The 24,903-nt window shown below is 55.7% G+C and overlaps 13 protein-coding genes across 16 annotated transcripts; 5 read left to right on the plus strand and 8 right to left on the minus strand.

The window, feature by feature from the left end:
* Nucleotides 1–1,189: 1,189 nt before the first annotated feature.
* IUM83_03353 (TKL protein kinase) lies at nucleotides 1,190–3,591 on the plus strand (the record flags this gene model as incomplete). Its single annotated transcript, XM_067927344.1, has 2 exons — nucleotides 1,190–3,397; nucleotides 3,538–3,591. The coding sequence occupies 2 exons, from the start codon at nucleotides 1,190–1,192 to the stop codon at nucleotides 3,589–3,591; spliced, it is 2,262 nt and encodes a 753-aa protein (XP_067791898.1).
* Nucleotides 3,592–3,911: 320 nt separating this feature from the next.
* IUM83_03354 (Phosphoinositide phosphatase) lies at nucleotides 3,912–7,148 on the minus strand (the record flags this gene model as incomplete). Its single annotated transcript, XM_067927345.1, has 5 exons — nucleotides 3,912–4,338; nucleotides 4,414–4,659; nucleotides 4,726–4,782; nucleotides 4,858–4,898; nucleotides 5,658–7,148. The coding sequence occupies 5 exons, from the start codon at nucleotides 7,146–7,148 to the stop codon at nucleotides 3,912–3,914; spliced, it is 2,262 nt and encodes a 753-aa protein (XP_067791897.1).
* Nucleotides 7,149–7,309: 161 nt separating this feature from the next.
* On the minus strand, nucleotides 7,310–8,370 carry IUM83_03355 (Phosphoinositide phosphatase; the record flags this gene model as incomplete). Its single annotated transcript, XM_067927346.1, has 3 exons — nucleotides 7,310–7,347; nucleotides 7,511–7,971; nucleotides 8,090–8,370. The coding sequence occupies 3 exons, from the start codon at nucleotides 8,368–8,370 to the stop codon at nucleotides 7,310–7,312; spliced, it is 780 nt and encodes a 259-aa protein (XP_067791896.1).
* Nucleotides 8,371–8,483: 113 nt separating this feature from the next.
* Nucleotides 8,484–9,681, minus strand: IUM83_03356 (Polyphosphoinositide phosphatase; the record flags this gene model as incomplete). The annotated part of the gene is made up of 3 exons (XM_067927347.1): nucleotides 8,484–9,201; nucleotides 9,292–9,561; nucleotides 9,626–9,681. 3 exons carry the CDS (start codon nucleotides 9,679–9,681, stop codon nucleotides 8,484–8,486), a joined length of 1,044 nt encoding a protein of 347 aa, XP_067791895.1.
* Nucleotides 9,682–9,827: 146 nt separating this feature from the next.
* IUM83_03357 (DNA polymerase epsilon subunit 3) lies at nucleotides 9,828–10,295 on the plus strand (the record flags this gene model as incomplete). The annotated part of the gene is made up of 1 exon (XM_067927348.1): nucleotides 9,828–10,295. The coding sequence occupies one exon, from the start codon at nucleotides 9,828–9,830 to the stop codon at nucleotides 10,293–10,295; it is 468 nt and encodes a 155-aa protein (XP_067791894.1).
* A 27-nt stretch (nucleotides 10,296–10,322) lies between these two features.
* Nucleotides 10,323–11,502, minus strand: IUM83_03358 (Ribonuclease P protein subunit p30; the record flags this gene model as incomplete). Its single annotated transcript, XM_067927349.1, has 2 exons — nucleotides 10,323–11,094; nucleotides 11,183–11,502. The coding sequence occupies 2 exons, from the start codon at nucleotides 11,500–11,502 to the stop codon at nucleotides 10,323–10,325; spliced, it is 1,092 nt and encodes a 363-aa protein (XP_067791904.1).
* Nucleotides 11,503–12,611: 1,109 nt separating this feature from the next.
* IUM83_03359 (uncharacterized protein) lies at nucleotides 12,612–15,657 on the plus strand (the record flags this gene model as incomplete). Of its 2 annotated transcripts, none has more annotated exons than XM_067927350.1 (3): nucleotides 12,612–13,408; nucleotides 13,492–13,817; nucleotides 14,084–14,103. In XM_067927350.1, the coding sequence occupies 3 exons, from the start codon at nucleotides 12,612–12,614 to the stop codon at nucleotides 14,101–14,103; spliced, it is 1,143 nt and encodes a 380-aa protein (XP_067791902.1). The 2 variants fall into 2 exon arrangements, with proteins under 2 accessions (XP_067791902.1, XP_067791903.1); XM_067927351.1 differs by lacking the exons at nucleotides 12,612–13,408; nucleotides 13,492–13,817; nucleotides 14,084–14,103 and adding exons at nucleotides 14,123–15,373; nucleotides 15,448–15,507; nucleotides 15,580–15,657.
* Nucleotides 15,658–15,893: 236 nt separating this feature from the next.
* Nucleotides 15,894–16,580, minus strand: IUM83_03360 (Chromatin modification-related protein MEAF6; the record flags this gene model as incomplete). The annotated part of the gene is made up of 1 exon (XM_067927352.1): nucleotides 15,894–16,580. One exon carries the CDS (start codon nucleotides 16,578–16,580, stop codon nucleotides 15,894–15,896), a length of 687 nt encoding a protein of 228 aa, XP_067791719.1.
* Nucleotides 16,581–16,716: 136 nt separating this feature from the next.
* Nucleotides 16,717–19,081, minus strand: IUM83_03361 (Sodium/hydrogen exchanger 3; the record flags this gene model as incomplete). Its single annotated transcript, XM_067927353.1, has 8 exons — nucleotides 16,717–17,101; nucleotides 17,177–17,256; nucleotides 17,322–18,022; nucleotides 18,098–18,359; nucleotides 18,456–18,504; nucleotides 18,587–18,630; nucleotides 18,711–18,743; nucleotides 18,830–19,081. 8 exons carry the CDS (start codon nucleotides 19,079–19,081, stop codon nucleotides 16,717–16,719), a joined length of 1,806 nt encoding a protein of 601 aa, XP_067791720.1.
* A 211-nt stretch (nucleotides 19,082–19,292) lies between these two features.
* IUM83_03362 (3-deoxy-D-manno-octulosonate cytidylyltransferase) lies at nucleotides 19,293–20,122 on the minus strand (the record flags this gene model as incomplete). Its single annotated transcript, XM_067927354.1, has 2 exons — nucleotides 19,293–19,590; nucleotides 19,659–20,122. 2 exons carry the CDS (start codon nucleotides 20,120–20,122, stop codon nucleotides 19,293–19,295), a joined length of 762 nt encoding a protein of 253 aa, XP_067791973.1.
* A 141-nt stretch (nucleotides 20,123–20,263) lies between these two features.
* IUM83_03363 (Tartrate-resistant acid phosphatase type 5) lies at nucleotides 20,264–21,678 on the plus strand (the record flags this gene model as incomplete). Its single annotated transcript, XM_067927355.1, has 4 exons — nucleotides 20,264–20,691; nucleotides 20,759–20,804; nucleotides 20,881–20,921; nucleotides 21,009–21,678. The coding sequence occupies 4 exons, from the start codon at nucleotides 20,264–20,266 to the stop codon at nucleotides 21,676–21,678; spliced, it is 1,185 nt and encodes a 394-aa protein (XP_067791718.1).
* Nucleotides 21,679–21,843: 165 nt separating this feature from the next.
* On the minus strand, nucleotides 21,844–22,323 carry IUM83_03364 (HSP20-like chaperone; the record flags this gene model as incomplete). Its single annotated transcript, XM_067927356.1, has 1 exon — nucleotides 21,844–22,323. The coding sequence occupies one exon, from the start codon at nucleotides 22,321–22,323 to the stop codon at nucleotides 21,844–21,846; it is 480 nt and encodes a 159-aa protein (XP_067791717.1).
* A 374-nt stretch (nucleotides 22,324–22,697) lies between these two features.
* IUM83_03365 (cell division cycle protein 20) lies at nucleotides 22,698–24,395 on the plus strand (the record flags this gene model as incomplete). Of its 3 annotated transcripts, none has more annotated exons than XM_067927358.1 (3): nucleotides 22,698–22,919; nucleotides 23,007–23,616; nucleotides 24,085–24,395. In XM_067927358.1, 3 exons carry the CDS (start codon nucleotides 22,698–22,700, stop codon nucleotides 24,393–24,395), a joined length of 1,143 nt encoding a protein of 380 aa, XP_067791769.1. The 3 variants fall into 3 exon arrangements, with proteins under 3 accessions (XP_067791769.1, XP_067791768.1, XP_067791770.1); XM_067927359.1 differs by having other exon boundaries at nucleotides 23,007–23,396; nucleotides 23,487–24,395; XM_067927357.1 differs by having other exon boundaries at nucleotides 23,007–24,395.
* Between the last annotated feature and the right edge of the window lie 508 nt (nucleotides 24,396–24,903).

The raw sequence follows: 24,903 nt of genomic DNA on the forward strand, positions 1-24,903 counted from the left end.
GGCACGCAGTTTACACAACGAGTGGGTGCTGGCACGCTCCCACTCGTCTTCATGTAGGAGTGCGCTCTAGCGGAGGCGCTCGATTTTCTTTACTCTACTTCTGCTCATTAATAAACTTTCCTGCTTGGAATCAAGCCCCGGGTAAACGCGACAATGTATTACCTGACCACAATTAGTATGAACTTGAAAGCTTTGGCGGAGAACCAATCCCCGCAATGACTGTCAGCAAGCACCCGATGCCAGTGCACATGAACGATAGCTCTTGGCCGTTTCAACAGCAGGCCACGATACCGTCCCCCCCCCCCCCCCCCCCCCCCACACACACACACACACACGTGCACGCGATCTCGATTCGCAAAGTACCATCTTGGTATTACCAAGGCGCACCGTTCGCAGACAAAAGACTGACCGATGTACGTCCGCACTATTGGATACTTACTTCAGAGTGCTATCTATTACCTTGGTTGTGTCTTGTGTCTTTGTGATCAAGAATGGCTCGCGTTCTGACCGAACGGCCAGCGCACAGTAACATTGCGTTGGCCAGCTGCACCGCCGTCATTGGATCAGAAGTGTAGGCAAGACACGTGCTCCGCTTGAAATCGAAAGCGTCTTCAAGTTCAAACGTTTCGCGTGCGCCGGAGAAAAAAAACTTGGTGCAGGTTAAAGCCAGCATCGCGTCGACTTAAGCCAGGGGTGCTAGCGGCTTCACGGACGTTGAAACGTCATGTTTCGAGGGCGTCTGGGCAGTCAAATACGTGTCACGAATGCCCCCTGCATCCCTCGTAATAACGCCGAGTGCACCATTCCTACGCTGACGTTCTCCGGTGTCCAGCGTAGCCAGTAGTATTGCCCTTCCTCTCGCGTTTCGCAGGTCTCAGGCTCAAGCCTGTACACTTAAGTTTACTGCTATCAGCGGCGCGAAAGCTGGAAGGAATGACGAGGATGGGATGAGGGCGCCGACTATTCTCGTTCCTTGGCACTGGCACTCTTGATCGCAGTCTTGAAGTCTCCCAGGCGTTAGCACACTGCAACGCTCTATCACCGCGGAGTAAATTGATCCCCGGGCATCACCTCCCGGCCACTTCGACATCAGTCAAGACCACCGCACAGCTACCGTTCCAATTCGAGCCTCGCCCGATCTCCCACAGAAATCGGTGCTAGGCACCGACGTCGGGTCCCGTTCGTTCGGATGACAACCCCAGCGTCCAAGCGAGTGCACTTGAGCCAGATCATCGCACTCGTCGGATACAGCATCCTGTGCTCTTTCTGTCTCCTGCTGCTCGCCTACCTGCGCGTGAATCGCCACGTCGCCTTCAAGGGCAATGCCGAAGCCACACGCAAAGTCATCCTCCCGGCGTTCGAGCCGCTGCTGTGGATCCTCGCCGTTGTCACGGGCGGATTCGCCGTCTTCTTCTGCATCGCACTCAACGTCAAGCTGTACACCACCAAATTTCCCAATCTTGACAGTGAAATCTTCTACTCTGGTCGACAATTCGTCTTCGTGTTGGCACTCGTCTTCCTTTGTCAGAAAAGCGTGTCCATACCGGCACTTCGCCGCGCTGTCGCCAAGTCGATTCTGCTGGCGTCGTACACGATTCCGATCGTGTGGCTGCTCACTCACTTCCTGCCGGACGAGACGACGTTGTTTTACTTCGTCAGACTGATCATTCGTCCGCTTCTGCTGATCTTTGTGGTGTACGTGTGCTTCATCAACCCGCCGGCAGGTCGAGCAAACCCGAAGACGCTACGAATCCATGGTGGTTACATCATAGTCTACCACGTGCTCGCATTCATTAACACTCTACTCCAGAACTACGCAAGCGATTCCGACGCATTCGCGGCCACGTCGTATGTGGCGGTGACCTGGGCATCACTGAGCCCACTTTTCATTTGGAGTTTGCTCCGCGCCGATACCGAGTACTGGAGGGGTATGGGGGAGCGTGTGTGCGCTATTCAGCAAGCGGGTAGTCAATCGGGACCAACGCATTTGGATGAAGCCATCTCGACAAGTAGAATTCACACCCTGATCGAGATGCACCGCGACTTCCTGATCGATTTCGCTCATCTGGAGCTTCGTCGCAAAATTGGCGCGGGATCGAGCGCTGCCGTGTTTAGCGGCAAACTGCGCCAGCGCAAACTCGTCGCGGTGAAAGTGTACACGCCGTCTCGTTTCACGGAAGAGGTCGTGGCTGAGTTTTCACACGAAGCTGCGCTTTGTGCATCACTGCGCCACCCGAACATTGTCAAGTTCTTTGGTATGTGCGTATGTCCTCCAACTATCTGCCTCGTGTCCGAGCTATGCCAAGGTTCACTGGAAGACGTTCTGTACACACAAGCCAAAGCACGCTCTAAACGCCGCGCAACTCGGCACCTACTTGACCTTGACGGTGATGTTGCAGCTATCGAATCTCTTGATCGACAGCAAATGATACTTAATATCGCGTACATGCTCGACTGCGCTCGAGCCGTTGCTTACATCCACAGTTTCAATCCACCGTTTCTGCATCGCGATATCAAACCCGCCAACTTTCTGGTGGACAATGAGAACAGCGTCAAGCTTACAGACTTCGGCGATTCTCGTCGCCTACCACGTAGCCTACCCTCGACAAATGAAAACATCAAGGCTGATGACCCCCAAACATCAATCGGGACTTTAGCCTCCACCGATTCTCCAAATCCTAACATGACAATACCAGCTCCACCTCAAATCAAGATGACAGTCACTGGCACAGTGAGCTACATGCCCCCGGAGATGATCGGATGTCGGACAGGGTTGGCCACGTACGGCGAAGCAGCAGACGTGTACTCGTTAGCGATCACGTTCTGGGACATCTTGTATCCAGACCGCGAAAAGTACCCGGTGTCGAACCCGATGCTAGTGTTCGAGGGTGTATTGAATGGATGCCGCCCACCCCTCGATGAAGCTGACCCGACGGGCCCCGATGAAACTTTTCACCCAAAGCTGCGAGAAATCATCACAACTGCTTGGCACAACAACCCCAGCATGCGCCCAACGATGCAACAAATTGTTACTGCGCTTGAGTCAATTCAGGAAGAGATGTTGTCTGTTCTAGCTCAGGATTTAAGTGAAGACTTCGGTCGATCAGGCACCGGGTGTCAAGTGATTCCTATGGAGAAGTGCTTCACAGGAGAATATATGGTTGAGCGCCTGGAAGACCTGGAAGTGATTCACTCACGCGGTGAAGGCGTTCGGCTTGGTCGTGCTCTGATGGATGCCGGCTTCTTGCACCACATCCGCCACGAACGCAGTTTTGAAGATTCTAACGCCATGTACTTCTTCGATGACAACAATATCAATCTCTGCCAGCCGCTGGCGATGCTGGAAGAGACCGCAGTAACCTCCGACGACGAGCCTTACCCTCAGCAAAGTCACCAAGTAACAACGCAGTCACAAGCCAAATCTAAGGCTTCCAGGCGCTCGAGATTGTTTTCCCAGCTAACATCCACATTTTCAACAAGTGGTCATCACTCATCAGGAACTGAAAGTGCAGCGGAGTCGGGTGGTTGTGCCTGCAGATTGCGCGGCCGGAGGCAAAGTGTGCCGAGTACGCATGGACATGGTCGGCGTAAAAAACAACGTCGGGGATGGCGCAGAAGTCAACCTCGAAACCAGCGACTTGAATCCGCCGGCAGTAGTAGCTGCTGCAGCAACGAGGGCAGCACAAGTTTCACCGCCTCGCCAAAGAGGTGGAAACGGAAGTCAAAGGACAGGGAGGAGAATACACTCACGCATAAACTTTTAGATGAAGATCAGGATCACACGATCGACATCGTCGACGAAGAAGTAATGCAGTCACTCTCTCTCGTACGACCAGCGGCCTAGTTAGTGTAATATATTGAGCCTTAGCATTTAGTGTTCGCTTGCATCAAATAAACACATGCAGATGACCTTATTTGGAGTAGAACGACAGTTCCGTTTCGTTCCGTGTCACCTCGCCGAACGAATTTTCTGCTGCAGCTTCGTTGAACACGATGAAGTCACGATCTTTGCCACCGTCCATCTTGAACAGAGGGCCAACAGAGATAAGGTCACCACCGCTGAACCGTGTACGATTCTTCTTGACCAATGACAATCGTTGAATACTTTTGGCGAGCTCTGAAGAGAGCGCTGTAGCTGAGGTGCACCGCTTGGCTACTGGAGGTGTCAAATCGACGGACACAGACACTGGTGGCGCAGTGCTTTTTGCTGGTCGGTAAATCTCCACATTTGGCAACTCTTCATCAAAGAAAGTCTTGTACAATTCCAAACTTTCCGCTGGAACTGAGGCGTCGCCGGTCTGCACGAGCTTCTTCATATCTAACGTCTCCTCGAACAATCTACACACATTTCACACGAAAAATATACAGTAAGTAGCTCGACCCCCCTGAAAAGCATAATTCCAGAATCCATACTTTCTGTCCTCGGGCTCTGTTTTGAGCTTCTTGGCAACCAGAACGCGTGCCTTCACGTTTTGCTCGAGACCTGTGTACGGTCCAGTTTGAAGTTTGAACGTTGCGCCAGCTCGAACTTGAGCATCACGGAGGCTTCGGGCATCATCGGGGCTGATGCGGTTATCTCGCATGTACGCCTCGAAGTACATTTTTACGCTCTCATTGTCACTTTCCCAAATCTGGGGCGACTGCATCCCAAGTACGTATCTACCACAAGAATGTCAGTAAAGCCAACGAAGTCACATCATTTATACAAGGAAGTTTCAAGCGTACTGCTGGTACACAGAGTCAGCTGTGGGTGTGGAGCAATCACCAACAAACTTGCGGCGCCTACAATAAAGAAACACAAGTTATCGTCTTGCCAGTGGATTACATCAGCCACCGCTCAACTCGGAGTGCACGCACCCTCGGCTCAGTACGTAATCCTCAATGCTCACTTGGTCGTCCTTGCGTTTTACAACAGTCTTGAGAGCTGCTGATCCATGGCCTCCATATTTGTTGATTGCTTCAGCCAGAGCCGAACGAGACGCACGGCGAGACTCGGATCCACTGATACTTGTATAATCTTCCTGATGCCCTTGCTTATGTTCGCGTGTATTGTCCCGAGATCTACGGTTCATTTGGGGTGAATATCCCACTTCCTCTCCGATGTCGGGGGCGCTCATGCTTCGATAAGATCTGTTGCCTTGCTTTTGTTGCCCTCGTCGAGTAGCCTGCTCTAAGTCTGAGAGATTTTCCTCATCGACGCGTGCCAAACCAGAAATTGACGACGATGATGGCGCAGATGTTAGATGCGCCACAACTGCACTCTCTGATCGACGTTTCTCTTTATCAGTCACCTCGTCCGATATTTCCATAGGCAGCATAAATTTGTACCCAAGCACCTTATCGAAAGTTGTCAGTTCCTCTGGATGATACATATGCAAAAAGTCGTCCGAGCACGGAGATCGAAGTGACGCTTTTCGATTTCCAGCACCGGCTTGCTTTGAATTATCCACGGTTGAATCGACCAAAAGTTCTCCTTTGCTCCCTCTTCGAATAATCTGGTCACATGCACACGGTGCTCTTTCATCTGGAGGCGGCAAGCAATACTTAGGTCGCTCGAATGCGTCCAAGGGCTCCTTCCACCAGTCATCCAGTACCCTTCTGCACTCCTGAATATACGCGTCACGTTTTGCTTGATCACGCGTTGCTAATACCAGTACATTTTGGACGGACTCGTCGTCATCGCTGTCGTTCGATCCTTCACTATCGTCATCTAGGATTTCTGACGACGAGCAGCACGAGAGCTGCATAGGTGGGATGCCGTAAAACTCTCCGAACGCCTTTCGCTTATTTTCAGCGTGAAAGGCAAGATTACGGCGCACATTTTCACAGGCAGCCATTCCGTTGCGCACCTCGAAGTTGTGCAGATAGTAATCCGAATCAAGCTCCCACAACGGCGGCGAATCTTCTTTCGGCACAAAATGACCCAGGAAGATATTGATTGCGTCCTGCTTCGCAGTATCTGTAAACGAGTTGCTGTAGTACCGTCGAATAGATGTAAGGAGCTCGCGATGCTTGACATTTTCCCGGGCAGCGCTGTTCTTCACGTTTTTGTGGGCCTCCGATCCACCGTACTGCATTGAGATTGCGTCACCCATCAACGAATAGAGTTTCATCAGCACGAGAACCAGTTGTGAGCGGCTTTCCAGAAGTGGTGTGTTCTTGATTCCCATCACATAAAGCTGCTGCCCCAATGCACGCATTCCAACACTAAACTGGCTCACGTTTGTGCGGTCCAAGCAATCAATGCAGTTTGTTCGTAAAATGCCTCGCTGCTCAAGCCAATCCCCCGAATTTCTTGTAATTGTCGGAGAAGGAGGTGGGTCAGCTGGAGACACCTCTTCACTGTCCTCTCCAACTCGTTGAAGATTGCTAGCCACAGTGAATGCATCCCATGGTTCGGATGGTGGATTCGGATAAAAGGCTTGGGCCGTGCGCCGGTTGCCATTTTGATTGATCTGTCGCTTAGGCGCACTGCAAAAGAAACCTGTCTGCGTGAGGGCCCATACTGCTACCTTGTCCAGCGAATGCAGTACGTTAAGCCCCTTTTGCTTGGGTCCTGACAACCGAGAGTAATCCAACGCCACGTAACGCACGCGATGTTCTGGAGGCATGAAGCTGTTTAGGTACTCCACAGCATTCATGTATTCATTGCCGACAATAACCTCGCGTTCTTTCTTTTCCGACTGTTTGACCAGGTTCAGCGCGACAATAGGCGACCCGTAGCGGGAAAATAGGTCGGCAAAGTGCTTCTGTGTCGCGGTGTATGTTGGATCGACGCGGTTGAGCACGATTGGGGGCTTCGGCAATGTTGCTGATGTCTCTTGCGACCAGAACACTGGAATTGATCCGCGGTGCTGCACAAACGAACTAAATTTGCCAGGGCCCATGCTCTCGTCTTCAATGATCTGCTCAGTCTCGACATCGTTTGCAGCTTTGCCAGTGTCAGCTACGCCACGTTTTAAATATCGAGTTCCGGCGAAGTGTCGTGAGCGACGTGCTAATAGAACAATGCTCACGAGGCGCCCGAAAACGGAGCACTTGCGTTGCTCATAGCACCCCAGCACAAGAGGCACGATCAAATCAGCAGCAGCTCCACCACTCAAACTCGAACGCAACTCCCGTGTCAGATACGAGTTCCACGTGAACATCTCCGCAGGATCAGAATGTTCACTAGTCATGTTGTGCTGCAGTGTATGGGTGATATCATACGAATAGCTGAAGTAAAAGTCCTTGGTAAGATCCAAGAAGTGAAATAGTCCAAGGTAGCGCGCCTCGGCTTCTTCCTCTGCACTGGGGTTGAACCATCGGTTTAGTCGAGTCCAGGCGCTTTGATCTTCTTCAGGTCGACTTAGATTTAGTTGTTGCGTAGCCGAAATGCCGTAAATCGAGTTACCGCCAATATTTCCAATTTTGCGTCGCTGCGTGACAAAGATAAAGTAGTATCCCCGCAAGAAATGGATGCAGCCGACAATCGCCACAGCCGTGAACGCCCTCACCAAATCCCCAGTACCGTGCACACGAGCAAGTTCCGCGAGCGCCTGCAACCTCGCTTCCATCTGTTCCCAGTCATAGACCCGCTTATCCTCCTTCAACACCTCCTCCAGCTTCTTCGGTCGTTCCACCATCCGATCCAGCTCGATCATCCTGAACCGCGAATAATGGCGGTCCGAGCACACGACGAAGTACGTCGCCGGCGTCTCGTAGATGGTGAAGCGCTCGAAGAGCGTCTCACAAGTAGCCAACGCCGGTTTGCGTCGTCTCAGCGTGGGTCGACCCAGCCCCGCCCCGCTCAGGGTATTGGCCGGAGCAGTTCCAGTGCCAGCCAAGTTCAGATTCAGAGTCAGCTGCGACGACGGACGCCGCATGTGCTTGGGCCTGGTGGTCGGCTCCGACACCGGAGGCGTCACCAGCGAGATATGAGGCTTCACACCCCTCTCCAGGTCCCTCTTCACTGCAATCAGCGTCGTCATCCTGCCACATAACAAATAAAACAATAAAATAATAAAGCATATATAAGTATTTAAGTTTTTTTTTCAAAGTAAAAAAAATGATACAACAAGAGTTTTATAGATTAATTCGTGCACCCTACCACCAATCCACATCGTGGCTGGACTCGTGCGACGAGAAGGTCTCTTTTTTGCCTCGGTTGATGGTCAGCTCGATGCAGTCGCGGCCGTCACTGCGCACGTGCGCGAGCTCGCAGTCCTTGACGGGGATGGAGGCGATGCGGCTGCGGCCGTCGGGGTCCAGCGCCACCAGCAGCTCCCCGCGCTCCAGCGCCAGCTCGCACCAGACCAGGCCCCACTCGCCGGGCTTGCTGCGGTTGAACAGCCGCGGCGTGCGGCGGTAGAGCGGCCCCGAGATGCTCATGGCTTGTGCCCGTTCCTAGATCAGATGATATGGCTGAGAAAAACCTGGGTGGTGAATATTTTTATTTTTAAACAGGTATATGTAGTTACATGGGATTTAATGACGCGCCGACGTCAGATGGATACATTTATGCGGGGCAGCAGCTCGTTGAACACGGACTGCACGTAGTCGCCCAGCACGTCGAAGCAGTCCGATACGTGCAGCTCCTGGAGCGGAGACACGGGCGGCTCGAGCAGCTGGTACGCGAAGGTGACGAGGATCTCGGTGGTCAGCCAGCAGCACCACGAGAAGTGCAGCGTCTTGAGCGACCGCGACTTGGCGAGCTGCTGCAGCAGCGCAGCGCCCTGCTCGCCCGCCGCGGCGTCGAAGCAGTCGACGATCTTGAGGTGCTCGAGGTGCGGGTGTGTTGTCGTCAATTGTGTGAGGAAGCGGCTGGACAGGCCCAGGCACGACACGAGACTCAGTGACAGCAGCCGCACCTCCTCCTGCGTCTGCACGATGTCGACGTCTTCGACGTCCAGGTCTTCCCACGACTCTGCCTCGTGCTCCATCACCTGACCGGGCGCGAATTGCCACGCCATGCGGTGATCCACCTCCGCCTCGTCGAACAGCGGGGCCAAGGATTTTTCGTCCCGCACGAAGCCGATGGTCAGGTGCTCCGTCGGCTGCAGTAGCAACAACTGCACATTGCCGTCACTCATGGTCTTGAACGCCGTTGTCAGCTCCGCCAGCCTCGACACCATCCAGGGCTCGAAAGACGCGAAGAACGCTTGCGTGAACTCGCACGAGGAGCTGTAGAGGTCAAAGGACCGTGCGATCTCGTAGATGCACCTGTGTAGAACACACCCAGAGCCAGCAATGGCTGGTTAGCCACGACCGGCAGTAGTCACAGTCATTTTCCAGTAGCAAATAACTGCCCACCGCTCCTGCAGCGACGAGAACTCGCCCACCACCGACGTCTTCTGCAGCTCCGAGGCGATGGAGATCGCGCCCTCGCGCTTGATGCGCTCGATGTGGTCGTCCTTCAGGCGCGCGTTGGTCCAGGCCGTCAGGACGTCCACGCGCACTCTGCGGCGCACTGCATCGTTAGTCTCGGCGCGTCTGTGCTGGTCCGCCAGTGCTTGCCTGCTTTGGGCGTTCTTGCGCGTGACTTTGGCCACCTCCTGCTGCCAACGGCGCAGCAGCACGAACCTGCCGTGCAGTAAACCGGTCAGTTACTGTGTCATTGGCCTGCAGCTGCCTTCGTGTCGCGCACCGCTCCTTCTTCGAGCCGTAGCCGCCGCATTGTCGCCCCTTGCGGTTCCGGCCCATTGCTCAGCCTAAGTGATGGCCGTCACTACTGTGAGGGATTAGTGTAGGTTACCGGATTAGTGCATGGTACATGTGTTGAAGTGGCCGATAAATATGGCCTCTACCCCTGGTCTTGAGCGCTTCTGAGCATATTATCGACCTTTATCATGGAGATGGAGCAGTCTGGAGACCTGGTGTCGAGTGCGGGACATCGAGAATCGACGGCGTTGCTGACCGAGGCGTCCAAAATCAAGGTCCCGTTCAACCCGTCGGCTGGCGAAGTGCATCGGCGAGAGCGAGGAGCGCCTTGGCGAGTCAAAGCGGAGGAGCAGATTGATGCGTTGAATGCTCATGCTAGAGAAGAGCAGCGAGAGAAGCGTCGGTGGGGACTCGCCAAGCAGGTCCAGGACGGCCTGATGCACAACTTCAATATCAACTACGGCGTCGCGGAGCTCGCGACGTTGATCAAGGAGGGCATGGCGCTAAAGAGCGACCCTCCCCAGCGCGATCTCACTCCGCACGAGGTTGGGCAGGTTCAGTTTCTAGCTGCGGCGGAGAAGTACGACCTGAAGCAGATCGTTCTGCTGCTGGACAAGTTTCCTAAGGGCCGGGCAGCGGCAGGCAAACGGCAGTAAGGATATAACGAACAGTACATTTTTTCGCTACGACCATTGTACATCGACGTCCTCTGCAGCCATGCCCTTCTCTTCGTACAACTCAAACAGTTCGTCGATAGGTCCATGCAAAAGAGGCCCGATCATCCGATCCTCGAGGCAATCTTGCCGGTGTTCGGGAGCATCTTCCTGCTCCATCCGCCACAGCTCGTATTGATGCGGCATTCGGAACATGGTGCGGCGGTCGTTGAGAATGTTTTCAAGCGACGTATCCAGCAAGTACCGTATCCTCAGCGACGTTCTCTTCTCCTGCTCATCGTACGGGAAGGGCCCCCCTGTGTCATCGTCGTCCTTCTCCTCCTTGGGCAGTTTGGCCAATTCTGCTAAATAGTCCTCCCACGCAGCCTTCACAGCCTGGAAAAACTCACTCTCGGCAGTATGCACTTGGTCGCCGACTTCGTAGTCCACTCGGTGCAGCCACTGGCTTTTCATCGGGTGCGCCATGTCCTCGCTCAGGTGGTGCGCGCCGACCCACTTGCGTCCAAGACGCAGACGCACAACGCGAATCTCACCCGTGAGGAATCCTTGCTGGCGCACCGCAATGTGTAGAGTCACATTGAATATCTGGTCCACCTTCACGCGCCAGGAAGTAGGCGGTTGCCACACCGTCCAGCGACACTTGTTGAGCAGGAAGTCGATCACTTCCGGGTTCTTTAGCTCGAGTACATGGGCTACCTTGTTCCACGATGGCACATCCAAGAGCTCCGGGCCGCAATTGTACACCTCGTAGTCGCGCTTGCTCACTTGCACTTTTCGAACACTAAGGAGCAACAATAAAACATCGCCATTCCCAGATGAATAATCGATGCCATTGACAGCTTATTGCAAACACCAATGTTGGCACGCACTCTTTTGTGTCGATGTCGAAGGCCTCGGCGATGGATGTAGTGGAGATGCTCTTCACAAACCACAGCTTCGACGCCACCTCGATGTGATCCGCGAGGAGGTTAACCCGGCGTACGACTTGCTGCTCCACGACCCGGTGAACGCGAGAGATGACGCGCTGATCCACAACGGCATACCATCTCTCGGCGACGCGGATCACCCGAACGAGTCCGACGTGCGCAACGACTGCAGCAACGCGCCCGTGCTCGAAAGCGGCGTGCGACGCGCGCCGGAGCGTCTCGGTGCGCTGTGGTGAGAGCACCACCCCCACGGCGTTGCCCATCGGTCACCAGGGCCGTTTTGCCGAAACTAACAGCGAAAAACCGTTTTCAAAGTCTGACACCGCCACTTCAACATGCACCTCGAGAAAGATGGCTACATTTTGAACTGGCGGCGCGAAAAAGAGTGAGAAGCTCCTCTGCCGCTACGTTCTCGAGAGCTTCTCGTGACCATGAAGAGGTTCAACGTGAGGTCCCAGCTGCTTGCCGTCACGCGCGGCCGTCAATGCAGCAGAGCGCACAGTTATGGAGCTGCTGCGATCGGAGCGCTTCGGCCCAAAGTTCGGTGGGCCTTGTCATCGCCTCGCGCCAGGCTCGTCTCGCTCAAATCGTTCGCACTGCAGCGGCGGCAGCATGTCGCGCGTGCGTTGCAGCGTCGAGCTTGAGCTCCCGCATATTGTGCGACGTTGAACCACGGGCGCGGCCGAACCTGCCCAAGCTTGTGAGCGCCGTTCAGGTTCAAATCAGTATCGCCCTCTGTAAGGTGATACCAGCCCTGGAGGTAACGGCGTTCGTAACACGATGAGGTCATGCGCGCCTCGACTCTGCGTAATGTGCTGCTGCAGCGATGAGCCAGGCAAAATGCCGCTGTGTTTGCGGGCGGACTTATTCGCGCGGCGGCTGGCTGTGCAGCCGATCGAGTAACGTGCCATCTCAGACTGAGCTGACTGAGATTCTCAGTTTAATCTGCAAGGCGCAACCGCCCTTGCTGACGCGTGTCTGGACGTGTTAGCCGAAGTTCCAGCTAACTGAGCTCTACCACGACCCACAACACGGCTCCTTCCACGCCTCCCCTTGCCACAATAGACATCTCACCCGCCTCTTCCACGCGCCACCACCATGGTCAGCGGGGGCGTCAACTCCGCCATCCGCTTCACTACGGCAGTTTGTATACGTCCGCCAAACACGATAACCTGCCATCGCCAATGACTTCGGCGACAGCTGTTCGCCACCCGCGCCAGACCAAACACTGAGATTTCCGCAGGAACCAGAAGCAGTCGAGAAGGCGAGAAGAAGGAACGGCCGACGCCACCGCCCGCATCTCACCTCTCTATCTACCTACCTACCACTCTCTCTCTCCGCTGCGCATTAGCCGACAGATAACGCCGCCGCCATGTCGAACTGGGGGCTGCGGCTGAACCCGTTCAGCAAGAGCTACTCGCAGCTCGAGATGGACCAGATGCGCTTCGTGCACCAGGCCTACTGCGAGGCCATGGAGGTGAGCGAGGAGGACCTCCCCACGGCGCTCAAGATGGACGACAACTTCTACCCGCTGCACAACCCCACCATCTCGGACTTCGACGAGAACTCGTACCTGCGCAAGATGCAGGACGTCGTGGGCCTGCTGCGCAACCCGGCCGAGGCCATCATCTCGAGCATCTGCGCCTACCAGCGCGAGCGCTACGACCGCACCTTCACCTTCTCGGGCTACCTCAACGACCCGCGCACGCTGCTGCTCGAGGAGTTCAAGGACTGGGCCATGCGCACGCTCGCGCCGGCCACGTGCACCACCGAGTCCATCCTCATCGAGGTGCGGCGCAGACACAGCTACGTCCTGAGGCTGCAGCACGGCCAGCAGGGGCTCTTCCACTCGGGCACGGGCGAGCGCTCGCTGCTCGGCACGCTCAAGGACGTGCGCAACGTCATCGAGACGCGCGTGCTGCCCACCATCGAGACGGAGCGCGCCCACTCGTCCGCCAGGGAGCAGCTGCACACGCTCGAGGCGCGCGGCACGGACGGACTCATGCACGGCGTGCAGTTCCTCTTCTACGTGCTGCGCAACACGCCCAACACGCCGGCGGACTGCACCATCAGCAACCTGCAGTCGCAGCAGCACGCGGGCATGAAGGACGCCATGGGCAGCAAGTCCGGCCAGATGCTCGAGGTGCTGCTCACCACGCCGTCGTTCAAGTACGTTCACGCTGCTCGCTATTCACTGAGCTTCGTCGTTGTAACGTTTCCGTTGTTGTTGCTGTTGCTGTTTGTGCTTGCAGAGAGCTCTTCCCTCAGAACCAGGCCGCAATTTCGCCGCAGGACTCGTTGCCGTCGCTGCTTTTGACGGACCAGGAGGAGGAAGAGATGACCCGCACAGCAGTGTTCTGCGATACCGAGGCGAAGCCGCAGGTGCCGACGGTGCTCACGCGCCAGCTTCGACGCAACTCGAACCCGAATGAAGTGGCGATCACGCCCTCAGACTTCCTGCAGCAAAGTAACTCGGGCGTTGTGTCGCTCAGGAAGGAGGTCCGAGAGGAAACGTTCGACGCTTTCACGAAGCTGCACGGGTTGCTGAAACTGCTCGCAGATCTTCTTGTGTCGTGCCGTAAAGCTCGACAGCTCGCTGGCCCTGGAGGCGATTTGCTTGTGTATGGACCTGGTGGAGAGGAAGTCCGCCGTTTGATGCAGTCGCTGGAGGCGGTGCAGACTGAAATTAGTAAGGAGGTGAGTCAGCTCACGCGCATTGGCGTTCGTGAGCTTGACCGTCTGAAGCCGAACCAGGAGAAGGCTTGGCGTTGGAGTTTTAGCAAGGTGCTGCCGCTTGAAGGCTACCTTGCTCGTGATTTTGGTGCGTGTGTGGAGCCCATTCAGCGCATGTATGCGAGCGCTGATCCGTTACACGTGCAGAAGATGTACAAACAATTCAAGCAGGCCACGGGGTTGTGGGTGGAAGAAAATAGCTCCATTTGTAGATATGTCACGGCTGCGCTTGGTGGAGGCTTTATCGAAGATGGACGAAAGTACAAGCAGCTAGAAAATGGCGAGGAGGAGCCTGAGGGCCATGCAAAGATTGAATTGCTCGAGGACGAATCTCCGTCAGAAATGAGCAGTGCACTTGTCGTGGCAGGACCTGGTTCAGGTCGCAAGGAAAGTCTGACTCAGAAGGTCTCGTCCTCTAACAACGATGAAGATCGTATCGTACTACTCGACGATGGCAATTCAGAAAATGATGCCAACGCAGAGAACCAGCTCGTTGTAGCAAATCGAGCGATGGTTCCAGCACCAAAGAAGCAGTCAAGCTCGGATAACGCTTCGTTCTTTTCGTCGCTCGTTTCTTGGGGAGTGGGAACGAAGACCCCGCCAACGTCAATGGGAGGTGAGAACAGCCCAGTCAACTCAGAAACAGATGAGGAAGACGATGTTGAAAAGGGACCGTCGTCATCAACATCCGCAAGGGAAGCTGCAGACATCGCTGCTGCACAAGGCGGTGTGTTGGATACGTTGCTGCTCGTGCGTCAGTCGATTCAGCGTATTGGACAGCTTTCATGGGGCGTGCGCACTTCGTACCACACGTCATCTATTGATGAAGGTGATTTTGATGCGTTCATCGTGTTGTGCTCCATCTACGAAGGAGCTGGCGTTCCTTGCTCAAGCGATTTGCTTCTCCGTGTGCGGTTGCACCGTACGCGCTTATCCCAGCTTCTCAAGAAGCACATTCGATCGATTCTGAGCTGCGTCGTTGTTCTTCAACGTCGGATTGTTGACGAGGAAAAGAGCATTCCGGGTATGACACTGGTCTACCGTCGTTTGAAAGCAAACCTTTCGGATTTCGAGAGCGAAATGGACGCGTTGTTGATCAAGTTTAAGCAAGTAATGGTGGAGTGCTCCAAAATGAAGGCAGGTATTCTGGCGATGCCGCTGTCTCAGCAACGCGAGTCGAACGATGTTATTGGCATGGGTGCCTACGCATACAACTCGATCAACGCACTCGCATCCAGTTTTGGTGCCACACCTGTGCCGTCTGAAGCGATTCTCTCGCACGGAGAATACATGACGCAGTTGAGGTCGCAGCTGGATCTGCATTGGAACAGTATCTCGCACCTCTTCCAGAGCCTCCAGGGCACTGTGGAGGCCGTGGCTACCGCTGACGATCGCCTAAGGGTACGTCTGATCAACTGTTGCACTCGCTTAAGATGATAGCTGTTGGCTTATGTTTTATGTGTTTCCCAATGCAGGGCTATGCCAAGTTCCCGGACATCACTGTGCCACCACAGCAGCTGGATTACATTTTTGAGGTACGCTCGTGATGATTCATGGCGCCTTGCTGGTGTTCGGTGGCTAATTGAGCGTTGCCTTGTCGATTGCAGTTCAACTATGACGGCTTTTTCCGCCAGACGACGAAGGACTTGGAGGTATTGCTCGCGTCTTTCGACACATCCAAGTGAGCACAACTTAACCCATCGGCAGGCACTGCTCAGCTCGATAGTTAGCCAGCTGAATGCCTGCGAGCGAGCCAGGTGCGGCGTGATGTCAGTCGTTAGTCCTGCCTGTTTCTTGATTCCGCTGTTTATTAGTATAAGACTCCCTCAAAGAAAGATTTACACGCTTCATTCTCCACCTCGACGCTGCCGCAGCTTGCTCGAAAACTATCGTTAGAAAGAAACACTGCTTTGTCATTAGGTTAGAGCACATCAAGAAAGTCACTTGCAGGAGGTGGTGCCGCCGTTGAACTTGTAGCTGCCGCCGTCTGTCCCGCCGTCTCATGTGCTTTAGCACTAGTAGCAGCCTCCGCTTCCCTCTTCCTCTTCTTGAGCTTTGAGGCCTTGCTGTGCTGGTAGCTCGACGTTGCTGCTCCTTTGCCTGCAGCAAGATGCGTCGGAGCTTTTGCTGTCTTCTGCACCGAATTGAGCTTGGAGCCTTTGCCTCCTCTGTAGGCCGCGTGAGTGCTGTGTGCAGCCGCCCCATCCACCACGCCGCTGATGCTGCTCGAGGCGCCGCCCGCCGTCTTCCCCACCGACAGGGTGACCGTGAGCTTGCGGCCCCGAGTGGCGTCCTTGGTCGTGCCGTAGAGGTCCACCTGGTCGAGGCTGGGCTCGCCCGCCATGCTGGCGTAGAAGCAGCAGCCCGAGAAGAGGTGCTCCGCCTCGCTGTAGGGCTTGATCTTCTTGGGGTTGGCGTCCTTGCGCGGCTGCTTCGAGTCGATGAAGCCGTCCCAGCCGCGGATGATGTTGCCGTGCGGCGTCTCCTCCAGGTACACGGCCTCCTCCTCCTCGATCTGCGCCTGCAGCGTCAGCACCGTCTCGTGGGCGCGACGCTGCGCCTCGTACAGCGCCATCATCTCGTCGGAGATGCCGCCGCCCGCCTCCATTATTGCTGAATGCGATAAGAGAGGAACATGATGCTCGAAAGGATTTATCTAGAACGATCAGATCCGTTCTAGATTTTAAAAATGGATTTTTTTTGTAGTTCCAACTGGACATGGCTACACTTTGTGGCTACAACAGCTACACGACGCTCTCGGCGTTGTCGTGGTTCTCCGCGATCTCAGCTAATGACATGCGTGACACGGGAGATGACGGCGGGTTGGGCGGTGATAGTGCGGGGCTCTGCTTGTCTTTCTGACTTCGGCTGCGATTTCTGGGACTTGAAGTTGCAGTGGAGGAACCCATCGCTCTACGCTTGAGCTCGGCGGCTGTCGACTCCGACTGGTGCTGTTGATCACGAGGGCGGCCACCGAAGAGCGGCTTCAGGTACTTTTCGTCGATACGCTCCCAGACGCCGTGAATGCCGCTAATGTTGCGGCGAGGAAGTGAACGGTCGATCGGGCGGAACGAAGTATCCGCGTCGTGTTCATCGTCATCCGAAAGCAAACGCTCATGTGCACCTTCGCTACTCCAATACAACAACAACACTGAAGTTAGTGTACTGATAATTACCAACAAACCACGTTTGTTGTTAACGTACTCATCGAACTCGCGCTCTTGCTCCTGCGTAGCCGTCAGGCCAAAGTAGCGCAACACTGGACTTGTGCCCATTCCAAACACCTGTCAACGACGCACATACCAGTTAGCGTCCTTCTCTTGCCCTGAATTTCGCACGCAGAACTTACCAGAGTGGTAAACATGACGGTGAATAGAGTCGTACTCTGAATTACACTCGCGTGAACACGATTCGGAGTATACACGTTGAGTGCCAGCGCGAAAGCAATCGCACCACGAAGTCCAGCAAACCAAATGACCACCATGTAGCTCCAAGGGATCTTGTTGTCTTCCGATCGACAGAGATTCGCAAGCATGCACATCGGAAACGTGTTGAGCATACGACCCAATAGACAAGCGACCATGTTGGCGAGAATGAAGCCCCAATCCCATGTGAAGTAACCCGAGTACGCAACCACGCTCATACCCATGTAAATGAACACAAAGTTCTCCGCCATGAAGGACGATGTAGTCAGCAGATGCCGTAGAGCCGTAGCGCTCTCGTCAGCGATGTTGTACAGGTGGTAGTGACTCATCAACACACCCGAAAAGAACAACGCAACAATGCCGCTCATCCCAACGAGATCGGCAATCACGTAACTCAAGTACGCCGAAAGCAGCACGATAGAAATCTCGTAGGACGGGTACTGCTGCAGCACTGGGTCAGCTTGCTTGAGCAAAAATGCTGAAGTGAAGCACACAACAGCTGCGAGTCCGACGGAGCCGAACCCAATTCCAAACACCTTGATGATAATGAGGCCCGCATTGTTCAAGGTGACATCAGCAATGCCATTCCGAATCAGGCCCTGGAATAGTGTGAAGGACACGATAGCTGCAGGTAAACAGAATAACAAAACTGTCAGCAACCTCAAAAACATTCATACAAATAACTGCGCGAATAACTCACCAACGCCGTCATTTAGCATGCTTTCGCCAAAGACAAGGTTAAACAGAAGGGGAGGCACGCCATTCTTCTTGAACACCGAGAGCGTAGCCACCGGGTCCACAGCCGAGATAAGAGCTCCGTACAGATACGCCTCCGCCGCCGTCAGCTGGGTGATCAGCCCCATATCTCCCAGCCAGATCAACACACCGCCCGTGATGAACGTTGCAATCAGCGTTCCGACGATAGCCAGCAGCATGATCGCGTTGAAGTTGGAGAAGAACCCCTGGTGTTATCAGATGAACACATCGATGCACATCCTCATAAGCTACCAATTTCTTCCCCTATGAAATCAAAATCTACACCAAGGCTCCACACATACCCTCTTTTTCATATTAAACCCTGCCTCCAGGATAATCGGCGGCAGCAATCTATTCGCCATAAAAGTCATAAGTCGTCGTCAGTACACATCAGCCACCCAGAATTACCCACCCAATCCAGCCACCAACTTACGCGTAGAAGAGCACCTCCGGGTCCATGCCATTGTTCAGCGATTCCTGCATCACAGCAGCAACTTCTCCTCAGTCCAAAAAATCCACAAACAATAAAACCTTGTATCTCGGTAGTCGTATAATACCATCGGGTAGAAGATCAGCACGCCGGCGCCAAACTGCCCAAAGAAAAATGTCAACACCAAACAAAGGTCAGCACCCGAATCTTCGCTCTCCTCCCCCTCCGTCCTCTGTGCACACGCACCAGCACGCCGAAGAAGATGGCGACGGCGGACTCGGAGATCAGCACGGGGTGCTGCGACCGGTCCAGGCGGTAGGCCACCAGCACCAGCGCCAGCTGCAGACTGGCGATGACGCACAGCTCCAGGCGCGTCCACTCGGTGCCACCCTGCTCCTTCGAGGCCGCCGCGCCCGAGCCCGTCACGCCGCGCGCCGCGTCCAGCACGGCGTTGCCCGTGGCCGACGCGGAGAAGTCCGGCTCCCAGTCGTCTCCCATGGTCTCTCTTCTCTCCTCTCTACAGTCGTCCCAAGCGAGAAATGGAAGACGGACGGATCAGACTCCTGCTGTTAACATTTACCTAGCACCCGACTAAGTACGACCCAGATGGGTTGTCAAGGTACACATGGGTCGAAGGGACACGAATCTATTGGGGGAATTGGGCAATGAGCGTTGAGGACCCTACGCTGGGTATGGGTGATATGTCTATCTAGTTCCTTGTTTCAGGCCAGTGCGCCTTCAAGTGCTCGAGGTCGGCGCGGGTGTCCACGCCGGGCAGCGTCGAGTCCACCTGCACTAGCCGGATGCGGTAGCCCGCCGACAGCACGCGGAGCTGCTCGAGGTCCTCGGACTCCTCGAGGTCGGACGGCGGCAGCGCCGGGAACTCGAGCAAGAAGTCCTTGCGGAAGGCGTACATGCCGACGTGGCGGAGATACGACGTCGTCTCGGGCGAGAACTCGCCGCTCTTGGAGTGCGGGATCATCGCTCGAGAGAAGTAGAGCGCGTTGCTGAACAACGAACTCGGTTAGACCTGTCAATTGTTAAATGCCAATGCATACATGCACGCAATTCGTACCTGTTGCGGTCGGCGACGCACTTGACGACGTCTCGGCTGCGCGCGTCTCGCTCGTCGAAGATGGGCGTAGCGAGCGTGCTCATGACGCTGTCGGGCCCGGCACCGCGCAGGGCCTTGATGCACAGGTCGATGTGTCTCGGGTTCACGCCTGGCTCGTCGCCCTGGATGTTGACCACGACGTCGTACTCGCTCAGCTCCTCGGGTCCCATCAGGTGCAGCGCCTGCACGATGCGGTCCGTGCCCGTGTTGCAGGCGCCAGTGAGCACCGTGTCGCCACCAACGTCTCGGATGACGTTCAGCACCCGCTCGCTGTCGCTGGCCACCACCACCTTCGACAACATCTTGGAGCCCACTGCCGCCGCGTACGTGTGCTCGATCATGGTCTTGCCGAAGAACTCGGCCAGCGGCTTGCCCGGGAATCGCGTGGAGGCCAGCCGTGCCGGGATCACGCCCAGCGCCTTCATCGTCGTGTATTATGATACCGGTACAACCGAGTCCGTTGTACCGGTTGAACCCAGCAGATGAGGGTTACTCGTCTAGCATAGACGAGGCGCCAGCGTAACCCTTTGCAACTGACGCGGTCGATTGAGCACACAAGGACGACTATGCAGCTAGAGGCGGGGCTGCGCAAGCGCGAGGAGCACGACGACGGCAAGGACCGGCACTCGGCCGTGCGCCGCGGCAATGGCGCGTGGAGTGTGGCCTTCCCGGGCGCCGCCAACTACGAGCGCTGGGTGAAGCTCATCGCGCTGGGATCGCTCGGCGTCTGGATGCTTTTCGTGCTCTTCTTCTGGCACGTGGCTCCTGCTACATCGGCGGGGAAGCAGGCGGCGACCAAGGCGAGGAACTACAACGAGCAGCCCTCCATCCTTGACGGATTCCCGGACGCTACCAACTTCATCGCGTTCGGAGACTTCGGCACGGGCGACGAGAACCAGACCAAGGTGGCGGTGGCGCTCGAGAACTACACGGCCACGATGGACCCGCCCCCGGCCTTCGTACTCTCGACAGGAGACCAGATTTACGACCACGGGTTAGTATGCTTTATTGAAAGTGAAGTACTCGCGTGGAAGGAGGCTGATGGACATTTTGTTGGGCAGAATTGAGTCTCCGAATGACCCGCTGCTCTCGACGAACTTTGAGCAGGTAAAATGCGCCGTACCACAGTGTATTCATGTGCTTGATGATGCTAATAGGGTGTTGTTATTTTGCTCTGATGCAGATGTACACGCATCCCAGTCTGCAAGTGCCGTGGTATGTGACGTAAGTCAACGCTTTCATGGCTTCTTGCTGTAGCCTGATACCTATCGACACGAAACTCGAAGACTAAGATTGCTTATTCGCGGACAGAATTGGTAACCATGACTGCGAAGGATCAGTCGACGCGATGCTTCAGTACGCCGAGAAGAAGGACTCGTTGTGGTACATGCCTCGCCGCTACTACTCGATCGACCGTCCCGTGGCTCCCAAAACGATCTTGAGGCTTGTCGTCATTGACGCTTGCGATCTTGTTTGCGGTCGCGAACCTCGGGACTTCCGCTGTACGGAGCGCATGAATGAGCAGTCATCGGCGAAGACAAGGCAGTCGCAGTATGAGTGGATCGAGCAAACACTGAGCGCTGGTAAGCCTGCAGGAGTGGAGCGAATGTGGACAATCGTGATGGGCCACTGGGGCGTGTACAGCTTCGCTGGCAATGCGGACACGCCCGAGTTGATCGACATGCTGGATCCAATGCTGAAGAAGTACAAGGTGCACGCGTACTTCAACGGCCACGACCACTCGATGCAACACGTCCGAAAGGTGGACACCGACGGCTCAGTCCGCAACTACTTCGTCTCCGGCGCTGGTGGCTATCGGATCCACAGCTTGCAGCCGAACGCCCGCGCCAGCCCGGATCTCGTGCACGCGGCCTTGACACATGGCTTCATGTCGGTGCACATGACACGGACGTACTTCCGTGTTCACCTTGTGGACGACGCCAGCGAAATTCTGTACACCACGGACGTGAGATACGACTGAGCCCAACAGCAACGCCATCATAGATAAAAAGAGTACCGTGTTTCCAGATTGTGTGTGTGTTTGCTGCCGCCCGTAGCCTACGACGCCACTCCTTGTCTGTTCTAATTACATTTGTGCTTCTCTCTCTCTTTGTTCCTACAGCGGGCGGGGGGATGCTGGACGGATCTACGCGTCCTTCTTGAGCGAGTGCCAGCTGAGCTCCTTAGCCTTGACGAGCTGGAGCACGAGCTGGTCGTCCTTGCGCTTGGTCTTGACGTCCGAGATCTCGTCGTAGAGCTTGGGCACCGAGAGCAGGCGCGTCTTGCCCTCGTAGTTCTTGATCTTGACCGTGAGGCTCGTGGCCGTCCAGTCCACGTGCGTGTCCTCCTCACTCTGAGCGCCGATGCCCGGCAGCGTCAGGTACACGGACACGCGCTTCTTGCCGTCGGCCCACGCGTAGTTGGTGATGGTCTGCGTCACCTCCGCGGGCGCCGAGGCCGCCAGCGACTGCGTCTTGAGCAGCCGCGGCGCCGCCTTGCCGTCCCACTCGTGGATCTCCACGTCCTCGCGCTTCTTGTGCGCGTAGTAGTAGCTGTTGGTGCCCTTGCTCTTGATGTTGGAATGCAGCGCCGACACGTCGGCGGCGGACTCGGCGGTGTTCTCCATCGTTCTGGCGGTTGGGGCGACGAGCTCCGGTGCTTGTGTGCGTCTGCTGAAAGATAACCAAATGGCGGGCGGTCACCACGTCTCGGTACCGGGTACCGTTCTAGAATTTGTGTGTCATTATGTGTACACAATGTGCACCACATAACGACCGGTGAACAGAACCGGGCGCGCTCTGAAATTAAAATTTGAACGTTTGAAAAGTTCGTCTACGGAGGTTTATTTTCCTTCAGTAATGACCATATGTCATTAAGAATAACTATTATCAACCTTCTGTTTTCCCTGGAAACCCCTCGGTATACAGACGCCACCTCCACTGTCACTTCCATTCGCGTATCCCCGACAAGCCAGCCAGTGTGAATAGTGTAGCAGCAAGCATGGCGAGCCCCAGGGACGTGCGCGCGTCCTCCTCCTCCCTGCTCGTGAGCCCGCCCCCGAGCCGCAGCCTCTCGCGCAAGCGCTCGCACAACGCGGTGGAATCCGATGCCGGCAAGGGCTCGAGCAGCCTCAAGAGCGGCGCGCTGGGCGTCTCCAGCGCCAAGAAGAGCAGGACGGACGCCTCCTCCACCGCCAGCTGCAGCGCCGCCAGCAGCAAGAGCGTAGGTGGCAGGCAGCGCATCCGTGCTTCTACGTCCTAAAGCAGAGGCTAATTGGGGTTATTATGCGTGCTTTGGCGTGTCTTTCAGGCGTCGGACCGCTTCATCCCGACGCGGAGCGCCATGAACTTGGACCTGGTGCAATGCAACTCGCCCGACACCGCGGCGGCCATCGAGGCGGCCACCAACAGGAACAAGAGCAGCCCCAGCCGCACTGGAGCGGCCTCGGGCGCCGCCAGCAGCTCGGCGGAAGACGAGGAGAAGCAGATATACAAGAAGAGGCTGGCCAGTGCCCTGCTGGGCAAGGAGGACGACTCGAACCACAAGATCCTCAAGTTCACCAAGGCCAAGCCGGCCGTGGCGCCGCCCGACTCGTTCAAGTCCACGCTGCAGGCCAGGTTCTCGCACAACAAGGTGAGCGCGATCCCCGCGGCGGCGGCGAAGAAGCTCAACCGCCACGTCCCCTCGGCGCCGATCAAGGTGCTGGACGCCCCCGAGCTGATGAACGACTACTACCTCAACTTACTGTCCTGGGGGGCCAACAACATCTTGGCAGTGGCGCTGGGACAGTGTGTCTACCTCTGGAACGCCGTGTCTGGTGAGATTGACGAGCTCATGGCTCTGGAAGGAGACGAGTACGTGAGCTCCGTGCAGTGGAGTGATGCGGCAGGCGGATCGGCACACTTGGCTATTGGAACCAGCGAATCGGTGGTGCAGCTGTGGGATGTGGCGGCGTCGCGTCAAGTGCGGACGATGAACGGACACTCGTCCCGCGTGGGCGCGCTGGCGTGGAACAGCTACGTGCTGTCGTCGGGATCACGCGACAGCACTATCATTCACCACGATGTGCGAGCACGACAGCACCAGCTCTCAACACTCACGAGCCATGAACAGGAAGTGTGCGGACTCCAGTGGTCACCCGATGGTACCATGCTTGCATCAGGCGGCAATGACAACGCACTGTGTCTGTGGAAGGCCGGTAGTATTGGCAGCAGCAGAAGCATGCAGACCCCTGCACACCGGTTAGAGCAGCACACAGCAGCAGTGAAAGCAATTGCGTGGTGCCCGTGGGAACGCAATCTACTGGCCACCGGTGGCGGTACTGCTGATCGCACGATCAAGTTTTGGAACACAACGAACGGGGCGATGCTAAACTCCGTCGACACAGGATCGCAGGTGTGCTCGTTGCTTTGGTCGACAACGGAGAAGGAGCTGTTGTCGTCACATGGATACTCTCAAAACGAGCTGTGTCTGTGGAAGTACCCGAGCATGACGAAGGTAAAGGAGCTCACAGGCCACACTTCGCGTGTGCTGCACTTGGCAGCGTCGCCTGATGGAGAAACGGTAGTTTCCGGCGCGGCCGATGAAACACTACGATTTTGGAAGGTTTTCGGCCCCAACCGCAAAGCACGAAAGGCTGGCTCAAGCACTGCTGAGCTGAGCAGTTCATCGCTGTCGAGCGTCATGAGCATCCGATAAGGCGCCACCAATTTTTCTTCGATGACTCAGCCGTGCAAGCTTCGTACTTCGTGTTGGATGTCTTGGTACGTTTACTTGTTTGGTGGAGATTTTGAGATGCCTGTACACGTGTGTGCTAATTTCGCTTGTGTGTTCGATCAGTTACGCTTGGATTCAGGCGTATAGTGGAATGTTCCCTTGACCCCATGAAGCGACAAGCTCGTATACTACGCAGATGGATGAGGGCATGACGAAAGTGTTGTCGAGAAATAGGATGCTGGTGATATTTTAATGAACTGTCCGTTTTGTATACCCGCACGGCTGTTTCGAAGATGCCGTCGTTGCTCTCCCTCGCATGGGATTGAGCTCATCGTCGGTTGACTAGGTACAGATATCTCGCCTTATTTTCCCGCAAAAATAGTTGGAAACCTGTTTTGTGGAGAGCAGGCAAGCAGTTGCAGCGGGCCCGCTTGCGTCGCAGTAGTGGTGGTCGCTCCGAGTCTCAGTGGTGCCGATCTCACTTGTCAAG

The sequence above is a fragment of the Phytophthora cinnamomi genome (assembly GCF_018691715.1).
Source record: "Phytophthora cinnamomi strain GKB4 chromosome Unknown Contig38, whole genome shotgun sequence".
Lineage (NCBI taxonomy): Eukaryota > Oomycota > Peronosporomycetes > Peronosporales > Peronosporaceae > Phytophthora > Phytophthora cinnamomi.